Source organism: Phalacrocorax aristotelis, chromosome 5, assembly GCF_949628215.1.
Source record: "Phalacrocorax aristotelis chromosome 5, bGulAri2.1, whole genome shotgun sequence".
In the NCBI taxonomy this organism is placed as follows: Eukaryota; Metazoa; Chordata; class Aves; order Suliformes; family Phalacrocoracidae; genus Phalacrocorax; species Phalacrocorax aristotelis.
Window position 1 is genome coordinate 3,317,370 of NC_134280.1, and position 22,591 is coordinate 3,339,960.

At 37.9% G+C, this 22,591-nt stretch overlaps 1 protein-coding gene across 1 annotated transcript in view; it reads right to left on the reverse strand.

Annotated features, from left to right (window-relative positions):
* ACVR2A (activin A receptor type 2A) overlaps positions 1–22,591 on the reverse strand; it is a 70,697-nt gene that overhangs the window by 6,991 nt on the left and 41,115 nt on the right. Inside the window, exons 3-9 of the mRNA XM_075092787.1 lie at positions 22,098–22,207; positions 20,560–20,714; positions 6,196–6,339; positions 4,765–4,908; positions 2,904–3,049; positions 1,765–1,879; positions 402–540 (exon numbers count right to left, since the gene is read on the reverse strand). Of these exons, the coding sequence (XP_074948888.1) occupies positions 402–540; positions 1,765–1,879; positions 2,904–3,049; positions 4,765–4,908; positions 6,196–6,339; positions 20,560–20,714; positions 22,098–22,207 (953 nt within the window). The remainder of the gene's footprint in view (positions 1–401; positions 541–1,764; positions 1,880–2,903; positions 3,050–4,764; positions 4,909–6,195; positions 6,340–20,559; positions 20,715–22,097; positions 22,208–22,591) is intronic.

Genomic DNA, 22,591 nt, shown 5'->3' on the forward strand with positions numbered 1-22,591 from the left:
CGGGTGCTGGTGGGATATCGCTGTTACCAAGGTTAATCTAATCTCAGTTTTTGCTTACGAGAAGCAGCGATACCTTTAAGGTAAATTGTTTGGCACTGAACAGGCTGAACTAAGAAGAAACCCAACATATTGGGTTAGGAGTTCCGCAGTAATCCTCTCTCTTCCTTACGACGACCAGGAGAAACACAACAGGTGTCCAAGTATCGGAAAACTTTTACCTGGGATGCCAAGTACTAAATTATAAAGTGGCTGCGTGGTGTTGGCGTTTCATTCGTTTCCCCACATGACTACCACCCTTACTGAATCTTACTACATACATATAATCTACCTTCCAATGTCTTGCTATAAATACACCTCTCAAATTACATTAAACGTTTCCATAACACGAATATGTTGCTTACCATCTGAGGCAGTACAGCGGGATGCCAATTCCCAGAGGACTAATCCCATGGCATACATATCTATTCTCAAAAATGCATCCCTTTGGAAATTTATAGCACCTTCTAGTACCTCAGGAGCCATATACCTTCGTGTGCCAACCTGGAAAGATAGGAAAGCATAAAAATTTGTACGCTAAGAATAAACATGATCACAATTTCCGTCAATCTGGTGACGACTATAAAAATGCGGCAGACCAGTACTATTTTTTGTCAAAGATTAAAACCAGCTGTGGCTATCCTTGTTTAGGACTAAGTCTTGGAAGTTTCTTGTATTCTTATATCTAAGAGTAGGTAAGAGGAATTAGAAACTATCCTATAGACAGGGCCCTATAAAGGATATGTACAGAGCAGGAAAACCTGAATAAATTTTAAAAGAACACATTTGCATAACGAGCCAAGATATTTGTCACTGCCATTCCTCATTCTCTTCCAGGTTACGGGAAGGCCACTATTCTTATTTTTTCACATCAAACAAGTTAATAGTTTCACTTAAGGATGTGAAACTTGCTTATGTTTCTTCCCTTGACAGGAGCAGTCATAAAAATAGCAAAGGAAAACTACCTACCCAAGACACAATTTATACTGAGAAAGTTATATGAAATCACTTCCACAAAACTGGCCGTTAAATGAAGACTGCGGGGATACCCCCTCTTTTTGAAATTATGTCATCTGAATAAATCAGAACTGATATTATGTCTGAACAAGATCTACTCCACCATGTAAACCTTCACGGTAGCAGCTCCGTCTCTCCTAAGCAGCGTTACTGAGGTTTTATAACCTTATTGTAAAGGATTTTATTTTTGTCGCTCAGCCATAAACTGTGAAGTTCTGCCTAAAATGAAATATACTTAGTTTTCCAGAAACCGTAATGCTCTAAGTTCAAGCTTGTTATTTTAGAAGTATGTGGCGCTAAACCAGTTCCCTGTTGTGTGACAAGTGCTTGATTAGCACCGTTGTCAGAAAGTTAGAAGCTGGCTGCCAGTGTCATTCCTCAATTTCTGAGCAGAATCTCAGAACGATTAATTAAACTGTAGCAAGACCACTCTTTCTTCTCCAGATCCTCTAGTAAGAATGAAAATAAGGAGCGGGGAGAGAGGCCATGTAATGAGTCTGGGGGAGGGAAAAGGCTGTGATATGTAATTATCTAAAGAATTGTTTAATTTTTAGCCTGTGAGAAGGAAACACAAATTGCCACGTTCATTAAAGGTCACCAAAAATCGGCATTTTTCATGCACGGGATACTGTATCATCAACCCTAACCTATTGCTTTCCATTCACATACAGTTAACAGATGTATTGTTTATGTAGATAAATTGGTATTTACCTGTCCATGTGTATCTCCTGCAGACTTTCCAGCCTCAAACTTTAAAGCTAGACCGAAATCAGCAATACAAGCTGTAAGGTTATTTTTCAGCAGCACATTCTTGCTTTTGATGTCCCTTTCAAGTTAAGGAAAAAAATTAGAAGTCTAGAACATGAAATACCTTATAAAGTTCTAAGGAAAAAGTAATATAATGAAACAAAGAATATTATAATCTGAAAAGCAAGAAAGTTGCAAAGAAGCCGTCCCTTTAAACAAAAAAAAAGAATAACAATAAAACCTAGGAGAACACTTGCACATCTTTATTCTTACAGAAATAGAGGCCGCAACTGGAACTATAATTTTGTGCTTTGTTTTAAACTATGTACAGATTTGTAAGCATGCATGACACAGAAACAGAATAAAAATGTAGTTACTGCATACTTTAGTTATAACCATATTCTGTTTGTTTAAACAGTAGGAAACAAAACACTTCGAAAAATGAATCTTGATTGTTTCTAACACGGAGATACACGATTTCCTGCAGAAACAAAAGACAATGGACTCGATCCAGGGATTCCCATCTGTCCTGTGCGTATCGCTCCCCCTCCCCCGTTTTACCATCAGTCAAGCAGCTTTGCTCATGAAATTCCACATTCTGCAGAATTTTTATTTCTCTTACTCTATATGCCTATCTTATTTTGGTTACCACTATCATTTCAACTCCCTACTTCAATTAATAGCTTTCTATACCTACCTCATTTAAAAAAACCCAGCGTTTACACTCAACAACAGGCAGAACACCATTTACAGCAAATGTTTCTGTCTGAATGCCTTCAGTACCACTTAAAGTTATGTAAGTGTTTAAGTTGTTTCCAATAGCTATAATGCCAATTATTTTGTGTACTGCAGAGGGCGCTTAAATAATTAACTGTAAAAAAAAAAGAATTAATGACATTAACATCAACCACCACACCAAGTTCTATAAACCAGCGAAGTTTTTGCTTAGGCTGAGCAGATTTCTCTTATGAGGCTCTTGATAATTCTGTAAGGAAGATATCAAGGGTATTTATCTGAATACTTCCTATCTATCCACGCTTCATATGCTTTAACTCACAGTTGAATATTAACAAACACTTGAAAATATTCTACATATACTATACCTGTGTGAGATGGCAGGTTTGTGCCCATCTTTTAGCCCTGGTATATCCTCGTGAAGATAAGCCAAGCCTCTAGCCATAGTTTGAGCGATGTGACATAGCTCATTCCAAGAGACCACATTAGCCTTGAGAAAGTCTGTTAATGAACCCTGTGCAGCAAAAGAGGAAAACAATTACAGATCAATTTTATTCTCAGCTACTCATAAAGAACACTTCTAGATGGCCTCCATCATTAACAAACACGGTATGCCTGTCTGCCTTCCTGTTTTCTGATAGACCATGTAATTATACACATACATACGTAATCAACAGCTAGTTTAAACAACAAAAAATGAACCTTTGCATCATCTCTAGTCCACGAAGAGAATCAAGACACATCTACACATCACCTCAGCAAGAAAACAGCGCAATGAACTCAAGTGCAGTGGCACGCTTGCCAATGAACTGCGCCTAACTGTCAGTGTCAGAAATGGGAGCTAGACTTAAGATATCTAAGTTCTTGATAAAGACAACCCTGCTTTTCCAAGGGTGATTTATAATCTTCCAGGCACAGGGAATTACAGGTTGGATTCACCTTCACGGATCCTGCTGAACTGTGTACACGCATTCTCTAAGACCTTTAACTGACAGTCTTTTCTTACAGACCAGCAACAGTAAACTCCAGTTTCACAAGACAGTTTTGGACTGAAACACATATTCTGAATAAATCTAAAACGATTAAGTAAAAATCTAGTCAACATAAAGCACTCCTCTTCAAACTCACTCCGACAGCCTGCTCTATGCACACATATTCATGGATTTGTGTATTAGCCGGTGTGCGAGATGTCACCGTGCCACACGTTGCTGTATGAAAAGGCAACACGAAAGGAAAAAATGAACAAAGTGCACTCAAAGTACAGAGGCAACCCTTTTAAAAGTCAAATAAAAATTTCACATTTTCCATCAAAGTCATCTCAGATGCCATCTTTCCAACAGTAACAAGATTTTTAAAACTCTTAGACAAAAACCCAATCAAATAAATGACAATAACCTTTCAGGAAGGCAGATTAGTTTGATATTATCTACTTGATCATGGAGATCTGTCAAAAATTTTAGAGAGTTGGATAGTTTTAGTCTTCTAAATGATTAAAGCAGAGGCATAAATGGGAAGAAATGCCAGAATGAAGAATGAAATCTTCAATACTAGAAATATGATCTATGACTCAGCCTTAATGCATTAGCATATCCATATTTTACAGATGTATATTTTCTCAAATCTGCTACAGGTAACATCTTCCTAATGCCTCTGTGCCTGCACTAAATTTAAGCCTGAGGCTTTTTCTGCTCTTTGTACTTACACCTGTGACAGTTAAATGCATTAAAAAAACCGAAAACAAAAACAATCCACCTAAGTGGACAAAATAAAAGAGTGAGCACATTCCTAATTACCTGTATTTATGTCTCTTATTGTGGTTATCACAACACAATTGGTACGCATTATTTTATTCTTATACACGCAAATCAGCTGACACAAGTAAAACAAGAACACCACAGCCTTGACAAGATGGAGTTTATTTAATTTAGGCATATTTAAATGGGGGATATTAAAAAATACACATTCTAAAAAGCGAAGAAGTAGAATATATTTGGTTGTTGTCTAAAACAACTCCTCTATTAAGTAAAGGCTGATGACAACTTTCTCAGCTGGCTGAAAATATATTTAAATAAATTCATTTCCAATGAAAAGAGACAAGCTAAGAATGAGCAAAAACTATTTTGTTATTTCTTAACTGTTTAAAGTTCACGTTTGTGACAGATATCTAAGGCTGTTCTTCCTCTACCATCATCGTGAAAAAAGAGAAACCACATCATGAACTGAACACACCTTTTCATGAAATGCTGTAATTAACCAGAGATCGACATCAATGCTGGTGCCTCGTTTCTCTGCACCAATGAACTGTAAAATGTTATCGTGCTTCATTCCAGGTAAACTGTAAATTTCATATTCGTTCTGCCATGACTGTTTGTCCTTTGAAGGAAAGAACACATCAAACCAAGTTAATACCATAATAATAAGAGGTGCTTTCCCCGACAGAAGTTTCTTCCCATAACTTGCTGTGCATTTGTGTATGATCTATCAAAAAGACTAAAACTATTTTTTTTTTAAGACAGGATTTACTACCTAAAGGACAGAAAGTGTATGCGTAGTGTATGCTACTAACATCGCGAGGCTGATTATTTACAAGTTCCACATGTTTTAGACTAGTAATAATATATGTTACAAACTAGTGACCTAATGTACACAAAAATACGCCAGCCTGTCTGTTTTTGCATGTATTACATATCCACATTTAGTGGGAAATTGTCTGAAAAATGTTGATTTGTTGTAAACAGACATCAACTCTTGAAAATAGCATCACGGATATGAACCAAGGAAAAAAAGCTGTAGATTAGGATTGGAGTCTACATACTGCAAATCACTGCAATTGCTTTAGTCTTAACAGCGTGGTTCAATTTTTACATTTTATTAATCTGCAAGAACCCCATAAAGAATTAGAACTACATTTTCCTTCAGTAAAAATAGTGAACAAAGCCTCAGATTCAGTTTACGTTGTGCTGATGGCTGAAACCAGCAGAAATACATACCATTTCTCCTAGAATAAGAATCCGCAGATATATTTATTCAGCAAGTCAACACTTGGTTAATAATCAGAAAACAAAAGGACGTTTCACCTCAAGTAGGAGTGGGTGATTTTAATTAACGTAAAATCTATCCTAATATCATTGTGTATGACCATTTTGCATTCTTTAACTAGACTGGATCTTAAATTTGTGAGTACGATCTCTTCTAAAGCATGACTTTCAGAGGGTCATTGCTAGGAAGTGAGTATTATTTCACTTAATTGAGGCTTATTTAATTGGAAAAATCACCTTATGGATTTGCATTTCAGGACATTCCTTCCAAGTACAATTTAACTTGAAAAATATTAACAAACTCTTCTCAATTGAGAGATGTGTGAGAGCTGCTTAGAACTGTTCATGCCAAATATGTATTGTTATGACTAGAAACATATTTAAATCTCACAGTGCTTATGTTTCATTAATGCTTGCAGCATTAGAATACTTACTTTAACTCAAACTCTACCTGCACATTTTTTTAGCTCACGACATTTCCTGCATTTAAGAATTTCTTTGACCTATCTAGATTTAGTGTGTACCGAAAACTCTCTAAAATAAGTCTCTTATTGTGACTAGAAAAGCTGGTTTAACATTATGCTATTACAAGCCACAAAGGCCACTATGAACTTCTGCTTACCTGAATAGGGAATATTTTAACTGCAACATACTCGTTCAGTAGTTGAGCTTTCCATACACACCCAAATCGTCCCCTAGCTTTGATCTCTAGTAACTGCAGTGGCTTCAAACCCATCAACGGTGAAGGTGGCGGTGGTCCAGGATCCTGAAATCAGGTTAAAAACCACTGAATTAATTTTACTATTATATGTGCTATCTATGATGACAGCACTAGAAATAAAGGCTTGTAAACTGAAAGAGACTTGGTGTCATTCTGTGATCATATACCCAACCCCCTCGCAACAGATTCCCCCAAACAAACCAGAAACAAAACAGCAACCCTTCTCCACAGGAAAGAAAAATGAGATTGTAAAACATGCTCAGAATTAAAGTGCAAGCAACAGCGTAACAACAGTTCCGTATAAATCAGTCTAACCAGGTGTAAAAGCACAGCAGAAATTAAGGAACAAAGATAATCAAGCTTTACTTGTTGTGTGGTTTTTGTTTTTTGTTTTTTTGTTTGTTTGTTTGTTTTTTTTAGCACTAGAATTAAAATGTGCACCTTTGATATATTTAAGGGGTCTCGTTCGTTCGTTTGTTTGACATACACGTGACCTGTTCAATCCTTTAGTTCAATGGCCTGGCAACGTGACTCTACACAGCCACAAAGTCCATTTCCACGCGACCTCAGCCATCAGCCAGGAAGCAGACGATGTCTACATGAGCAATTTGGTTGGGGGCATAAATGACTAATTTTTTTTTTTTTTTTTTTTTCATTCAGAAACCACTGAACCACACACACACGGTGCAGACGTTTGGCACAGGAAACCAAACATCATCACCTCCGCAGTCAGCCCCTCCAAGCCACGCGAACGGCAGTGCGAGGAACCACAGCACCAATGCTTCCACCTACATCCACTTCTATTGCTCCCAACTTTTGCTAGTGTAGCTAGCCAGTATGTTACTGAAATGTCAGTACTTGCCGCACCCCAGAAACAGAACTGGAATTAAATTTAAGATATTATCTTGTCATATCTTACAGCATTTATCCTTTACTGAGGGGCTAGCCCAACAATTCCTTTTCAAATATGGCTGCATAAGCTGGGAAGTACAACTGCAACTGAGACGGTGCTTCCATACAGCTATCCGTATAACTACCGAGCTTACTACAGATTTTAACAATTTCCCCTTCTGGGAAAGACAACGTGACAACTTACTGAATATCTTGTATTTTCTACGTCTCTTACACATCCTGTATCGTAGACATCATCTGAATGTAACAAGTATATTTTAAATTTTATTGCCAAAAATGTGCTGCTTTCTGGGTTGTCATTTTCTCCCCAATCTAACATGTCAGATTAGCTCGTACCTGTGTAAGCTTCTTCCCTGCCATGAACAAGTGCATCAGACCCATCTACATATGCCTCTGCGTCGAAGAATATTACCCTACGCGCAGAGCCAGAGAAACATCATCCCTTCTGTCTGATCCCTGTTTTCTGGAGAAAAATAAGCCAAGTTCTGGTGCGTAGTGGTCACTAAGCAGCATTACCAATACCGTCACCACAAGAAACAGCTCCACCTTCCTTCCACACACCCCCAAATCAGTTTAAGCCACGATTTGTTCCTCGGTCCAAATCACTACAGAGAACTGCAAATGTCAGTGCCGGCGGAGATAGCGTGGGGGTAGACTGCTAGACCACAGATGGGAAGCGGGTGAACGGCCGCTTTCAGTGGCAGCGCAGGTCTATGGGGACCACAAAATTGCACCACAAATTTCAGTGTTACATATGGAAGAAAGAAACATACAAATGGAAGTTAGGTATCGCTTTTACATTATACCCACACAGCAGAATACCACAACAACAAAACCTAAAGTCTACTGTTCAAAAAAACCTCCGAAGTGTGCACTTGGCTTCTCTATTTTCTCCCTAACAGTCCCAGCTGTGATGCTGTTTTAAAGAGAAAGAATGAAAACCACTGGAGTAGTTGCTTCTACGGAACAAATGAGAGTACTCAATAGTAGTACAGTATTTGAGCACTTCTGTTAGCAACAGAAATCTTGTGCACGTTAAAGACATTTTCTGAACGATGGTGGTTTTAAGTATACTTGACTATTGTGAGAATGGAGACAAGTGCTTCTGTATCCAGTGCAAGTTTGGAGTAGTTTAAGCGCAGGAATAATACAAAACAAGAGAATGGTTATTTAAGCAACACCCTTCAAAAAGAACATGTTTCATAGAGAGACAGATTTATAGCCATTTCAAGAAATTGTAACCTAATCCCACAAATTAATAACTGTAACAGAAAATATAATGTTTGAAATTCAAATTAGAGACACATTACAATACTACCCTCAAAAAAGTATGAAATCCTTTTGCAAATGTGACAGCGACAGGTGCTTAAAGTTGTTACATCAAAATTGCTGGGTTTAAATCGGACAAACAACAATACAGAAAACGAAGTTTAAGAGCTAAGTTTTCCCTGCCGCGCTGCCTTTCATTCAATGCCAAAGGGCCTTTATTTCAGGCACCAGGGAAATCACTGTCCTCAATTATATAATTGTCAAAACTAGAAACAAGGTGCCCAAATTTACTCACAAAAGCCTACTTTAATTTGTAAAAAACCCTGCTATTTTTAAGAATCCTCAGCACTGTGTAGCATCTGGGGGTTTAGCATCAGGCGATCAGCTTTTTAAAGTTTTGAACCTAGTGACTTGCCTAAATTAAGAGAACAATTGTGGGAAGTAAACCCAAACCTCACTTTGCTTTAGCGGCTAGAACAGCTCCCTTTCCTCTCCACACCCTCCACCCAAAAAATCTGTCGGTATTTTGAAGGGCACTACGTGAATTTTTTCTTGACCACTAAGCAAATAACCACTTAATACTTCTCAAAGATTTTATATAAAAAAATAAATTACAGCATCTGTCGCATGAGAGAAGGCAATAATTCCTCAGTAAAAAGTGGCCAGCGAAAATCGGTGCTCCTTACTTTCACATTAAGCCACAATACTTTTCATATACCTGGATTTCGTACGTCCTAGAAAATCCAGGCATTTCGAAATACTTCCCCACTACCTTATACAGCAACCTCCTGCGGCTCCCTGCACATTTCCCTTCTGTGTTCAGACATTCTTATTAAGTCAAAACTTCCAGCATTCTTATGAAGAAGCAACACACCCACACACACAAATCAAAACAAATTACTTTAAAATGGAAAGTATAATTGCCTTCTGTTAACATAACTGAAAAGAATAGTTTTTCCAGGGTTTTTTCTGATCCTTTTCTAAACAGCTTTGTTAAAAAAATCAATAGGCATTTACTCTAAAACTACAGGTACTATTTTTATATGGAAACATTCCTTGACAATATTTTCAATTTCTCTACTTCTAAGCAAAAATGTTTAACGTGCCACGGGCATAATTATTTTTGTATGGCTTTTTAAAATCATCTCTGTGGCGCCAAGGATGATGATATAGCGTGAGTAAAGATATAATGTGGATATATTAGTCTAACAGCTTGCCACAGCTGTCAAAAAAATAAGGGCCCAGTTCCCCGTTCCCAAGCTTTCCCTGTCCATTCCCTTGGACTGATTCTGGTCCTTGTTTGACCACGCAGCAAATCAAGGCAATACGTTATATTGCCAGAAAGCTTTGATTCATTTTGCTAAACTATCAGAAAACTAACCTGCTTTCAGTAAATAAATAAATCAGTTTGCAGCGAGGACCAGGTTAACACAAAAAGCACGGCAAGGCAGAGGGAAGCAGGGCTCTGTTTTGGGAGCAGTGAGCCACTGGCCCATGTAACTTCACCCCAAGTACTCCACCTTCTCAAAGACGTGCTCGGTCCGAACCATGGGGCAGTCAGAGGCAGCATGAACACCCCTGCTGCACAGTGATCTGCTGCTACATAAAAAGCAGAAGCAGCTATGGGGGCAAAAAGTACTTGAACTGACTGGGTCATACGATGCTCGGACAACTAAGCCTTACTTCCCTTACAGCTCAATGCCATTGATCATTAAAACCCTACGTTTGGGTTGTATGGTGATCTCAGAATCACGGACATCTAGTGATGTCGTATGATGTAAGGTTTTCGGATCTCAAACAATGCTTTTTGGTTCTGGTTTTTATAGCTGGGAGTTGCAGACAGCTGTCAGATAGCGCATGCTAGTCACACCAGAAAAAGGACAGAGGGCAAAATACCCACTAAAGAGTAGCAACTTCCAGAAATAGGCTTCCCTGAGAGTCTTCAGGAATGGTTCTTACGGTCAGAGAGAAGCTTAACAAACGTGAAACATGAAACTACAAATACATTAAAAATATAACCAGCGGAACAGATTGTTTAAAGACCTGCCCCACTGCGGTCCATCAGCACTTGAGCTTATCTCCAGTTGCATCTCTCATGGCAACTGAACCAGGTACCACAAAGGGGAAAAAAGACCAATTACCCAAATGGGGTTTTATGTAGACACATTTTCATCCTTTCATTCCTCTCTTTCCTGATTCTAAAATATAACCAAGTTCCCAAACTTCCAGAGCGCATGCAAGTTTTCCTTGTTAAATGGTGCAATATTTCCCCTTGGTTACATTTATCGTACAGCTTAACATTGTGAACATGGTTGACAAGTTCTCACTGGAAGACTCTGATGACTACCTTTGTTGTTTCCTCCGTTTTTAGTTTGGGACTAGTTCATTTTCAAACTGATCCATAAAGTTAAGATCCAAATACAGTAAAAGGAGTCAGAATTCTTAAGTTTTGTAATTATTCCAAAATTGACTATGATTTGTATCAAACTAGATTTCTTTTAAATTAAATGGCAACAAATTTTCTTTTTCACCCCACAAAATCCCGTTTTATTGTACACTACAAACATTTTCCCCACAGTAATACAAAGTAGTTACTTGTAGGCACGACACTTCAGCTTCTCCCCTAACTGAAATTACCTCATTTGAAGCAAAACAGTAACACAAGTAAAAGGAACTCGGATAAACTTTTACAGATGCAAGATATTCAGGGAAATATTTAAATAGCACCATTCTATTTTCTTCTAAATTACATTTACAAGGCATTTCAGCTATTAATGAGACACCTATAGAGACAAAAGAAGTTGAGCATTTGTATTACAACTCAAATCTTGACTTTTTCAATATTCAATTCAGAAGCCTAGCAATACTGACCAAGTTCCTGAATTAACAGGTTCCAGTTACTTGTAGTTTCACATGAAGTATCAGCAGTTTAATACACGTAAAAGTAACTTCTGGCCAGTGAAAAAAAGTCAAAGTAAAGACTTAATAGCGAAAGATTATTTTTCTTCAGGTGATCTATTTCTCCGAGCCCCTGAATCACACAAAACCCCATCACATCACCCAGACTCACAACATGCAGACCACACACCTCACTCAGACAGTCACAGTTCACAGGTGGGAGATGACAACAGATACCCCAAGACAGGACAGAAGAGGGCAGGACCCGCTGTTTACTCCCAGGGCGACCCGGTCCAGCGAGACACACAGTCCCTGCCGGCTGGCCTGCTCCCACACCAGGGACTGGGGTCCCCAGCAGACGCAGTCCTGGCAGAGCCCTCGCCACTGCTCCTACGATGTGGCACGAGGGCGGGAGTGACACACATGAGCTCGGCTGCAGATGAAGAACCACAAACTGACTATGCCCTGTGTATTTCATTGTCAATCCCTGCAGACACTTCACTCAATAGCCTGAGAAATTATAGTAAGTTTTAAGAAAGCTATGAACAGCAGACTAAATCTGTGTTTAAGTCAGGTGTGTTTACAAATCTCTTGTCCAAAACACCAAAAAAATGTAATTCATACCAAAACAACTTCTTACATGTCCACAGAAAGTTCCATAAGCATGAACAAACATCAATGCATCTTACCTCAATCATTATATGAAAGGCGTGCTTGTAGAGAGGGGAAAAAAAACACAGGCAAAAGAAATTACTATTTATACCAAGAATGGGATGAAAAAACAGCTTATAAGAAAAGAGACAAAACAGATTCTTTGAGAATTAACAACAAAAATATTCACGGGGCTAGCAACACTTTCTTGTACTAATAACAGATCATTTAAAATAAAAGACTCCATCATTGATATGTTAGCAAAGAAAAATGGGCAAAAAATAAAGATTATTATACAGACCATTAGCTGAATTGATCTCATAACTAAAACCAGAATTAGCCGTTAGAAGTGTATAAACAGTCACGTTACTACAAACCAGTTTAGAAACACATGCAGAAAATTAAACAACATACACACAAACACAAGGTATGCAAACTTCTTTCTTGTTATGCTGACAACTGTACAGTAGAGGGCAGCGTTGTATTTTTTTAAATTCACTGTAATTAGCTAGCTGTGGAAAACGAAAACTTTTTAATGTCTAAGTTACACCTAAACTTATAAACAAATAGGTCATTGTATATTAGGCCTATATTACTGAATTTAATCAATAAATCTGGCATGCTAGAGTTGTAACTAGAACAAGTGAACTTGAAAACTCTATATCCAGCATATATACAGGGAGATTGCAATATTCAAGATTCTTTCAAACCAGTAACATGAGTTTACTGACTGTGGAATGAAATCCATTATAAAAATCTAAGTCCCAGGGCACTGTTACTGGAACTTAAAACACATTTTAACTACACAGGCTTGTTTGTGCTTCTTTGATCTCTTCTGTAGTGAACAATCTCATTGCCACTCAAGCAGAAAAGCTCCGAGACACCTTCGCTGCTCCTCTACTTTTGCTTCAGTCATTTTCTTTGTCCCTTATAATTCGATCAGATAGATGTTGCAAGAGCATGAAATTCAAACACTTGAAGTATTCAGCTGCCATGTAACAGCAATCATCCTTTCCTTCACCCTTTATCCTCACGTTCTTAGGATGATACAGAGCGCAGGGCCAACAAGAGGCTTTTCTCTGCACTTGAAAACCTTCTAGCACACACTCAGAGTTATCTAAATAATTAATAATAGAAAGGCTGAAGTATTTCTTGAAGGATAGATTAGTTGGGAGTTTGATTTATAAATACTGTAGCAGAGCTTGCTGCCACTGACAGAGCACTAGAGGATGCTGGAGCCCAACAGGATCACTCCACCTCCCACCATCGGTCAGACGACCACCAGAGAAAACCCACACCAAGAGTCTGAAGCAGACTCTTTCAGGACCTGTAAATATTTCCAGGCACTTCATAAGGGGAAAAAAAACCCCACAGTACCCAAAACCCCAAACCCTTAAACTGGTTTTCAGAGTAGCTGATCATCTTCCCCTTCAAATCTCTGCAAGCTGGTGATTCCAGTAGAATGACAGCTATTCCACGTACACTTAGAAAAACTACAGGTGAGATTCTGCAGCACAAACTCCACAAACCATGAGCACCGTTACTGAAAAAACTTCCCCCTCCAAGCCCCCCATGCTCCTTTGCCAGAAACAGCAGACAAGCAAAATAAAGTATTACTCAATCAGTGAATCTGACAGGGAATGACTACCGAAGAGAGTAACAGAAACACCGTCGTGTACTCATATTTCTGCTAACTCAGGTAGTCAAAGGACAGACCATAACTCTTAAAGAAATTATAAAACATTGCTTGTATGAAATAGTTATTCAAGGATTGTCTCTCCTATGGCTGTAAAAAAATTTATTAGTAATTTTTCAGACCTATTTGCTATTAAAATTCTCTAGCTCCTGAGAATTATGTAAATTCCTCAGAAATAAGGAAGAAGATACACGAATCCAACCTTTTTGCTCCTACCATAATGAGAAACTGCAAACACAAAGCTCTGAGAAATAAGAGTCCTCTCCCATGCCTCTCATTACTCTCAAGGGGATCAACTTCCCCCAAACACTAATAAATTGGACATGCATGAAAATTTTCAGAGATTTATTTGCATCATAGACCCTGTGATTTTAAAGTCACTGTCTCGATAATGTAGATTGAATATTACTGTTTACAATGAATGAGCAACAGAAATTCAAGGTAAATTAAATGTAGTGCTGTAAAAGCCTTCAGTGTCTTGTCAGTTGTTAGATCCATATATGCCGAGCAAACATTTAGGAGGATAAGACACCAGGCACTGCCTACATCCAGCCTTACCAGAGGGATACACATCATCTTGCACCAGCCTCTCAGACCCACCCTGTACAGGCCCTGCTCCTAAAACTAAACCAACTTTTTAATAAGCCAGGAATACGGTATAGTATTGAAAGCATTTCTAAGACAATGCTCTGCTTGAATCAATTCAAAAGCACAAAGTAACTTCAAGTTCACTGTAGAAATAAATTTGAAACGTTTTTTAAAATTCTAATTGTACTTTTAATTATAAAGTTCCCTTTAGGCTGCCATTCAGGGGTAAGATCCCTAAGTCTGGATTTGTTTACCTCTTGAAGATAAAAAAAAAAATACAGCTGCGTTTATGGTTTATTTAAATGGAGACAGCTCATCCTGAAAGCAAATAGGCGATTCTGGAAAGTACTTTGAAAAATAATTTTTTTTAAAAAAAAGCTGTCAAGATTTAGAACCAAAGTTTTGGAAGTCTAGTTGTACAGGGAGCGCTGGAAAAGCATGCATTGCTTTGGGTACTTGTTTTTCAGTTACCTGTCATACAAACCCTTCCCTCTGTTAAAGATTTTAAGGAACTACTTGCATTGTAATAGCCTATGAATTCTTCAGAGAGTTACACGCTATTTACCTACTACACATTAAGGACCACTTACCTATAGAAACTTTCCTACCACTTCCTCACAGTACCCCTATATTTGTGAGCCTGTTTTTTTTTTTCCCTGTAACAACCGTATCACAGTTGTGCCTCGCTGAACCACAAAGGATCAGCACTAGATCATCCTCCTGTGCCATTCCAGCTGTTGATTGGAGTCAGTTCTAAAAGAAATTCTTATTACTCCGGAGTCTTATCAGTGCGGTTATTAGAGAATGAAATCATGCACACATCTAGCAGTCCAAATCTTGAGATCGTCCAGCTATTCCTAATACCAACACTGCCACTCATTACACGTTAATCATTCATTAGCCACTGATACATACCCAACTATAACTCCTTCCTAGCTAGCCACAAGCTCTAACTCAGACTTTCTTTATTATTATTCTTCCTCTTTCTGAGCTCCACCTTTTCTTTATCGATCGATCTCTTTTCCCATTTCATATAAGCGTCTGGCTTCTCCTCCACGTATTTTTTGAAGTAGCTATTAATCTTCCTAAGTTTGGACCAAGTCCTTGTAAAAACACCTCTCCCCTTCTTATTCTTCATTTTTTTCAAGTGTTATAATGATTCTATTAAAATATCTGTAACCACAATAAGATAAAAATGCAGCTGGAAGACAAAAATTGGAAAAACCTGAACACTTGATTTAATTCTTCATTCTTCTTCAGCAGCCAACTGCAATTTTCCCAGTGTGCCAAAGGGATAAAGAGTATCCCTGAAATTTTAAGTGCACCAGGTACATTATTTCACGTGCTAGAAGTTAATTTAGAGAACAAAACAAACAAATTAAAATCTTTTCCAATGCCAGCCATAAAAATTTTCCAAAACTATCTCACTGAAAACAAGCCATTCAAGTTACACACACACACGCTCACCAAACCCCTTGGCACAGGTCTGGTGGCCTAGACCAGATGTCTGAGGGCAAAAACTGCCGCAAAGAGCAGGGCTTGTTTTGTTACATGTTCTTTCCTTATTACTTTCCAACACCAAATTTGTTTTTCCACTGCTACACATGCAGCAGGACCTGCGGTCAGTAGTTCAGAATGTCTTGCATCTGCCTATGTTAGAGACTTTTCTCCTTCATCATTATTCACCTCACGTAATATGATACTGTTTTAAATTCTAATGTCTTACAGCTGAAACGGAAATATCAAAACCATGAGATAGCTACAGAGATCTAGTCATACTTGAGTGTCTTCAGGAAAAGATACACTGAAGAAAAACTATTATGGTATGCTAGTGAAGGGAGCCATACCCAAATCGCCAGCAACCAAAAAATCAGAGTATTTTTTTATGCTCCAAAAACCTTGAGACCAGAGGGATAAGATCAACATCTCTTTATATTTGATACATGTGCTTCAATTGTTATTAATTCTTGGTTCACCTAGCACATGACTTTGAAGACAAGGGACGTTCTCCATAGATACAGGACTAGTGTGGTTCATCTATATGGGGTAAAAAAAATCCAAAAATGAAGCACATAAAAGATGACTGTGCTCAGTATAGGGAATACTGGGTGAAAAGCTTAACAGAAGTGATATACAGGAGATTAAAAGCAGAAGATGTAGTCGTATTTTTCAACTGTGTAACCCTCGCCTCTGAGGAGAGATCCTAGCAACTAAGCTTGCTTTTATGGACACTTTAATAGATGGGATCTGTCCACTCTGAGTTTTTAAATGTCTGGAACACCAAAGAGGCCTAAATCAGGGCTTTCTTGTGCTTAGTGATGGAAAACATGAAGCATCTTTGACCGAAGTAATTTCAAACATTTCAGAAGAAAGCCCAAAAATAGGTTATGAAGACAATATGTGAATATGTAACGCTTTTTTCCAACCCTCTCGACATATGACTTTTACATTAAAAACAAGACAAAACCAAAAAAGCAACTCTGATCCAAGAAGATATTCGTAACCTGGGCACTCGACAAAGAGTACAAGAGGTTAGTCTCTCTTTGCACAGTATGGATGTAAAACGTTGGGAGCAACAGCTCTGTGAACTGATAAAAACCAAAAGTGTTACTTGTGTCAGTTATGCTATAAAATAGGTTATGGTCCTATCTATGGGATGACAGAGTGGTAACACCATAGCTGTAATTAGCATTGAGTGACAACTCTGGCCCAAGCTCAAGAGATTTTAAAAATAATAAATAAATGAGCATAACATACCAACTCCTTGCCATCTGCATTCATATTTCTACTATGAATATTAGCAGTACAATATTTCCCTGTGGGAAAATCTAAACTATACCTAATTTGAGAGTTAAAGCCTTTGTCCACAACAACAGCGTTTCATTTTCAGTATACCTGGTGCTGCTAAGTGAAAATTAACCAGATGAGAGTAACTCTTTCATATATAAAAATACACAGATTCAAATATTTCAAGTACTAATCCATTCTTTGGTAAATTTGATCAGAATACGCATTTGCTGCATGATTACATCAAATATAAATAACAACATTAACCAGTTCTTTCAAAGCATTTTACATACAGACACATGTATTTAGCAAACTTAATTTGTTAATAACTCATTTAAGAATTTAAATAGCGACAGATTTTATAGAATTTGAGAGTCAGCTCGAACTAGGCAGCACCCACACAATAAAGCGAGGCATAGTTAACAGCACACACAAGAGGCAAAGAAGTACATAGGCCATGTAGGCCAAGACTAATGGGAGCAGCAGGAGCAACGACAGGTCCCTGCGTGGGCAGCAGCACCTCGGAGCGCACAGCTCTGCCGTGGCTGTCCCGGACCCGCGCCTCGGGACCCGCTGAGCGCTTCCGACTCGGGTACCGGCAAGGAGCATCTCAGCAGTCCCCTATTCTAGTAACCCCCTTGACCTCTCTACTCACACACCTGAAAGAAAGCAACAATGAAATGTGTAAGGAGCAAACAAGAATATCTGCTGCTTTCCAGTCTTAAACCAAACATATAAACTAACCCTACTACATGAAATTTTGAAGTAATTTTTTGTACATTCAAAGAGAATGTGTAAAGTGAAGTTAATCCACAGAGCTGTGAACTGAGCTCAGTTTGTGTAGGAACTGCCTGCCTGGTAGGTGCATGCATGTACTTTGAAAGTCAAATTGATTCACGAGAAAATGAAGTTGCTTGCATTTTCTTAGACATTTGTCCTTTATATTTTGCTACAGGTTAAAAAAATTTCTCCTAGCATATTTCTTCCTTTCTTTGAAATTTTCCAAACAATTCCTTTTCCTTTTGTCCTCTGATTTTTTTATTTACTTATCCCGTTGTCTCCTAATTCTTTCAAAATTTCTCATTCTTCCATGTTTCCTCATTTTTATATCGTTTGCTTATTCCTCATGTATCCTTTAACTTCTACTGGAAGAAAGATTAGTACCAGGGCGTACTGCACCCAAGTACTGCCAACACCTTCCGGGAATAAACCAAGTAAAACGAGATATCCTTTATCTGTATCTCATACAGAAATCCCTGTTTCCTAGGGAGTATCTGCTGTACATCTGACCTGCCCCATTCTACCATTTGCTACGGGAAGATTTAGGAAGGAATCCTTTCGCCTACGAACTCTACTCATGCCCTAATTATTAAATATAATATTAATATTTACTATATTAATTGCATAAATATTTAAATGTTTGCTTCGTGGTTATAAAATTACTAATACTTTTCCCTCTCTTCCTGCTTCCTCTGCCTCCTGTTCAAATCATCTTTAATCAAATTTAAAGTGGGAAATACTGCTCTGCTGCATATGGGAGAATATTTAAATTACATTATTATGGAAATAGAATGTATAGTTTTTCAGGCAGAAGTAGCTTTTCCTGACTTTCCACATCAAACCTTAATGCCTATTCACCACAAGATAAGAAAATGTTATTACACCATAACTAGCTCAAGCACCAACACATACTTATCCCAACAGATACAATCTGAGCATTAACAAAACAGGTTATTACCCTATTTATTAAAAATTTATGACGTGTCCACTCCTGCACCAAACATAAACCATGCAAGAAAAGAATTGCAATAAGAAGGAGGAAGAACATAAAAATTCAAGTTCTTGGTATCTTGCACATATTTAACATTTGCTTGATTTTCTATCACTTTATCCTCTACTTATTTAATTTCTCTAAGTCTACAAAGGAAATTACATGATGAAATTATTCACACAACTAGCAGTTATGAATTTAATCTTACAGTGAAGACTACTAGGTTGATGGAAAGTCCCAAATACATAAAAATTGAGATGGATGAAATAATTATGCTAACAGATTGCATGAAGTTTGAGGATCTGCAATACTTTCTGCAAGGACAGGAAACATACTTTTCTCCTCTAAATTATGTTCTTTTCGTTTGGCAAGAACATATGCCCACTGCCTCCCCCCAAGTTTTTCTTATCTATTACTACAAAACTAAAACCAAAACAATTTTATTTATCAACCACAGGCAATAATGCTTCCTAGAACACCCTGAAGTCAAGCAGTAACACCAAAAATGTCACAGAAGCTGGCAGTACAGAGCAAATACATGTAAATTATTTTTAAGTACAATCGTACTGAAAGTAACAAGTGTTTTCGTTTTATTTAATTATGAACAGCATCATCATATCATCACTGTATGAGAGGCAATGTATCCTGACTGGTCGCTGCACTGAGTGAGGAAGCTTAAGTTCAATTCCTACTGCAAAAAGCAGAGTGTTGCGGGACCTCGGTAAGTCCTTCACTTTGCCACTTCCACTACCACATTTTGTTCATCTTTGCTACTTCGGCCTGAAGAGTTTCTTGTCTTAACTCCTTTCATAAAGGCCTTCTAATCTCAGCTGAGTCTCTAGACACCACTGAAGGAAGAGGAGTTCTAGTATTAACGCTAACTACACCTACAGAATCAGCTGGAGCCTGACAACAGCAGGAACTATGAACATGCAGCCAAAAACAAGGTTTGTTTTGATCAACACGGCCAGTTTATGTTTCATGTTTGGAATCCACAATCTCATAATATTTTCAAAGTAAAACACAAACACTGCTAAAACTGAAACATTTTAAGACAAAACACAAAACGCATAAACAAGTAAGAGGAAAAAGATGACAGGAATCACAGTAAGGCCACGAGCTGAGCTAAGCCCTGGAACTATGCTTCAGCTAAAGATTTTCTTTACGTTCCCTTTAACTGATACCTCTATCCCAGTTCCATGCTCTTCTTGTAGTTACTATATTCTATGCACTGCAAATTGCCATTATGAATTAGCATGTCTCCTTCATTTTTGTTTTAAGGTAAGCATTACATAAAGCTCAACCACAAGTACAGCTCAAACACAAGTGCAGCTGTACGCAACTTTTGGACAAGTAGTCCTTTTAACTATGTGGGAGTCCAAACTTCCCACGGCTCTCCAGCAGTACTGCATCTTTGCCATCTCAAGTTGTGTTTAGTTTTTCTCCTCCCAAACACACAGACGTGTAAAAACATTAAGTAGTTGCTCATACGTTCATCAAATGCCAATTAAAGGAGATAAGGCCATTTAAGTAAAGCTTAATTTTCTGCTTTTGCGGCTAGCAAGCATTTGCACCTCTAAACCAGGAAAGTAACAGAAGACTTCAGCCACATGACAGATGCACACCCCTTCCTCTCCTCTTCACAAAATGGTCTTACCATTCAAAAAACCATAATCATAATGCAGCGACTTACTTGAGTTGGAACGAGAACTGGAGGATACGCTAGCTTGTGATGTCTGTACATCCAGAACGAAAAGAGCACAATCACTGCAATTCCCATTATAGGCACCAAAGAATAAAGCAAGGTATTGAACAGAGGTGGCTTAGGTGTCACAGGATTGGAAGTTGCTGTAGAAAGAAAAAAAGGACACAGCTTGTAAGAAACAAAAATCATCCAACGTTTGAAATGGCTGGCATCCTGATTTTCTAAAAACTCCTGCAATCAGCACAACAGGCTAAAAATACTTGGGTTAAATAGTGTACTCTAGAACAGACAGTTATTTAAAAAGAGCATTTTGGAAAGCGCAGAAATAACTTAGATCCCCAGATTTACACATCTAACTTTTTTGTGCTTCTAAGCTCCGCCTACCTCCAGTGTCTAAGAGGTGTCGGTATTTTAAAAATATTGCAAGAATGCCATCACCTAATGAATGAAAAAAGAATCAATACAAAGGTTTAGTCTTCGGAATGTCTACAATAAATGTTGTTAATACATAGAATAGGCCAGAAATAATCTGCCAACATTTCTATGCACAGTTGGTTTGCTGGAAGTAAAAGCTCCCTAGCTGAAGACTCGTCCATAGGACCTCCAGACAGGCTCCAGAGAAGCCCTGCTTCTGAGGCAGCCGGAGCAGGGGCAGCCACAGACCCCTGCGGCAAGAGAGGTTTCCATCAGTGAAGAATGTCAATTATTCCCTTAGCAGTATCACTGACAAAAATGACAAGAATATCTCTTGGGTCAACAAAGGCTATTTTAATCTCACAGAAAACGTTATTTAATTTCATAAACAACTTCCTCTGGCTATTTGGTACACAAGACATTTGCTGTTTTCAGTTCAGTTATTAACATTATTCAGTTTTCCAACACAGATTAGATTCTTGACTGGAAGAAGATATGCAAGAATAATCAAATAATCTTTTAGTTATTGTTTTTTAAAACAATTATTTGTGAAATCTGCCCATCTGATTTTCTTTGTAACCTGGGAGAAAATTCTTTCCCCTTTTTTAAAGTTTACTGTGTCGATGTACAGAGAAACTCAAAGGTGCAATTAGTTCAAAGAAATAGCAAGAGCGCTGTTTCAAGAAGAGGAACATTCATAGGCTGGTACATGTATATAAGGATGATATGGCTTTTAGCCCAACAATTTATAGACACTTACAGAAGCTTAACTATACAATTAAGGTAAGATTTGACACTAACTTCTGTATCTTAAAACAGCCAATTATTTCAGATTATCCTCCCTCCTCACCCTTAGAAAAGAGCTGAAGTACCTTTTATCAATTTAAATTACTCCTACTATAGAGACCTTTCAAAGTTGAAGAAAATGAACTGGCAATTTTCTAGGCTCTTTATGTGAATGCACACAGCGCTCTATCATTCGGGAATCAGAAACCTTCTGGCAGGAAAAACTGACCACATTTTGAAAAGCCTTATCTCCTGAACATGCACAATGTTAAATGTTTCTGAACCCTGCTAAGCGGTTCCTTTACAAACGTGTTGGGCTAACTTACGTTGCGTGACCTCCATTTCAGGAAAGTAGAAAAAGCGTTCGTTACACATGTTGCCTTCACAACAACAGAAAAACACCTCGGGGCTGTCTTTCTTCTCTATGCAATCATTCCTATAAAAGATAATAATAAAAAATTTATTAATCTTAAGTTGGGGGGGTTGTTCAAGAGAAAAACATATGCTCACATTTAAAATTTAAATTGAACTTCATTTAATCATCCAGGATAATGTACTACCCAGCTAGGACTTGAATCTGAAGAACCAAATTAAAATTTTGTTCATCATTTAATATTAATGATATGCCACTGCAATATGAAAACTGAAACAGTGCATTTTTAAACTTTGTCTTAAAAATAGCAAAGAAAACCACTGACTGGATGTATTTCAAAAGCTGACAAAAATACTGAAGTTCATGATCTAGATTTAAACAGAATAAACGATCAAACGCTGGTGTTTAACCATAAACTCACAGTACAGGGTTGCATGGGTTGGAGGT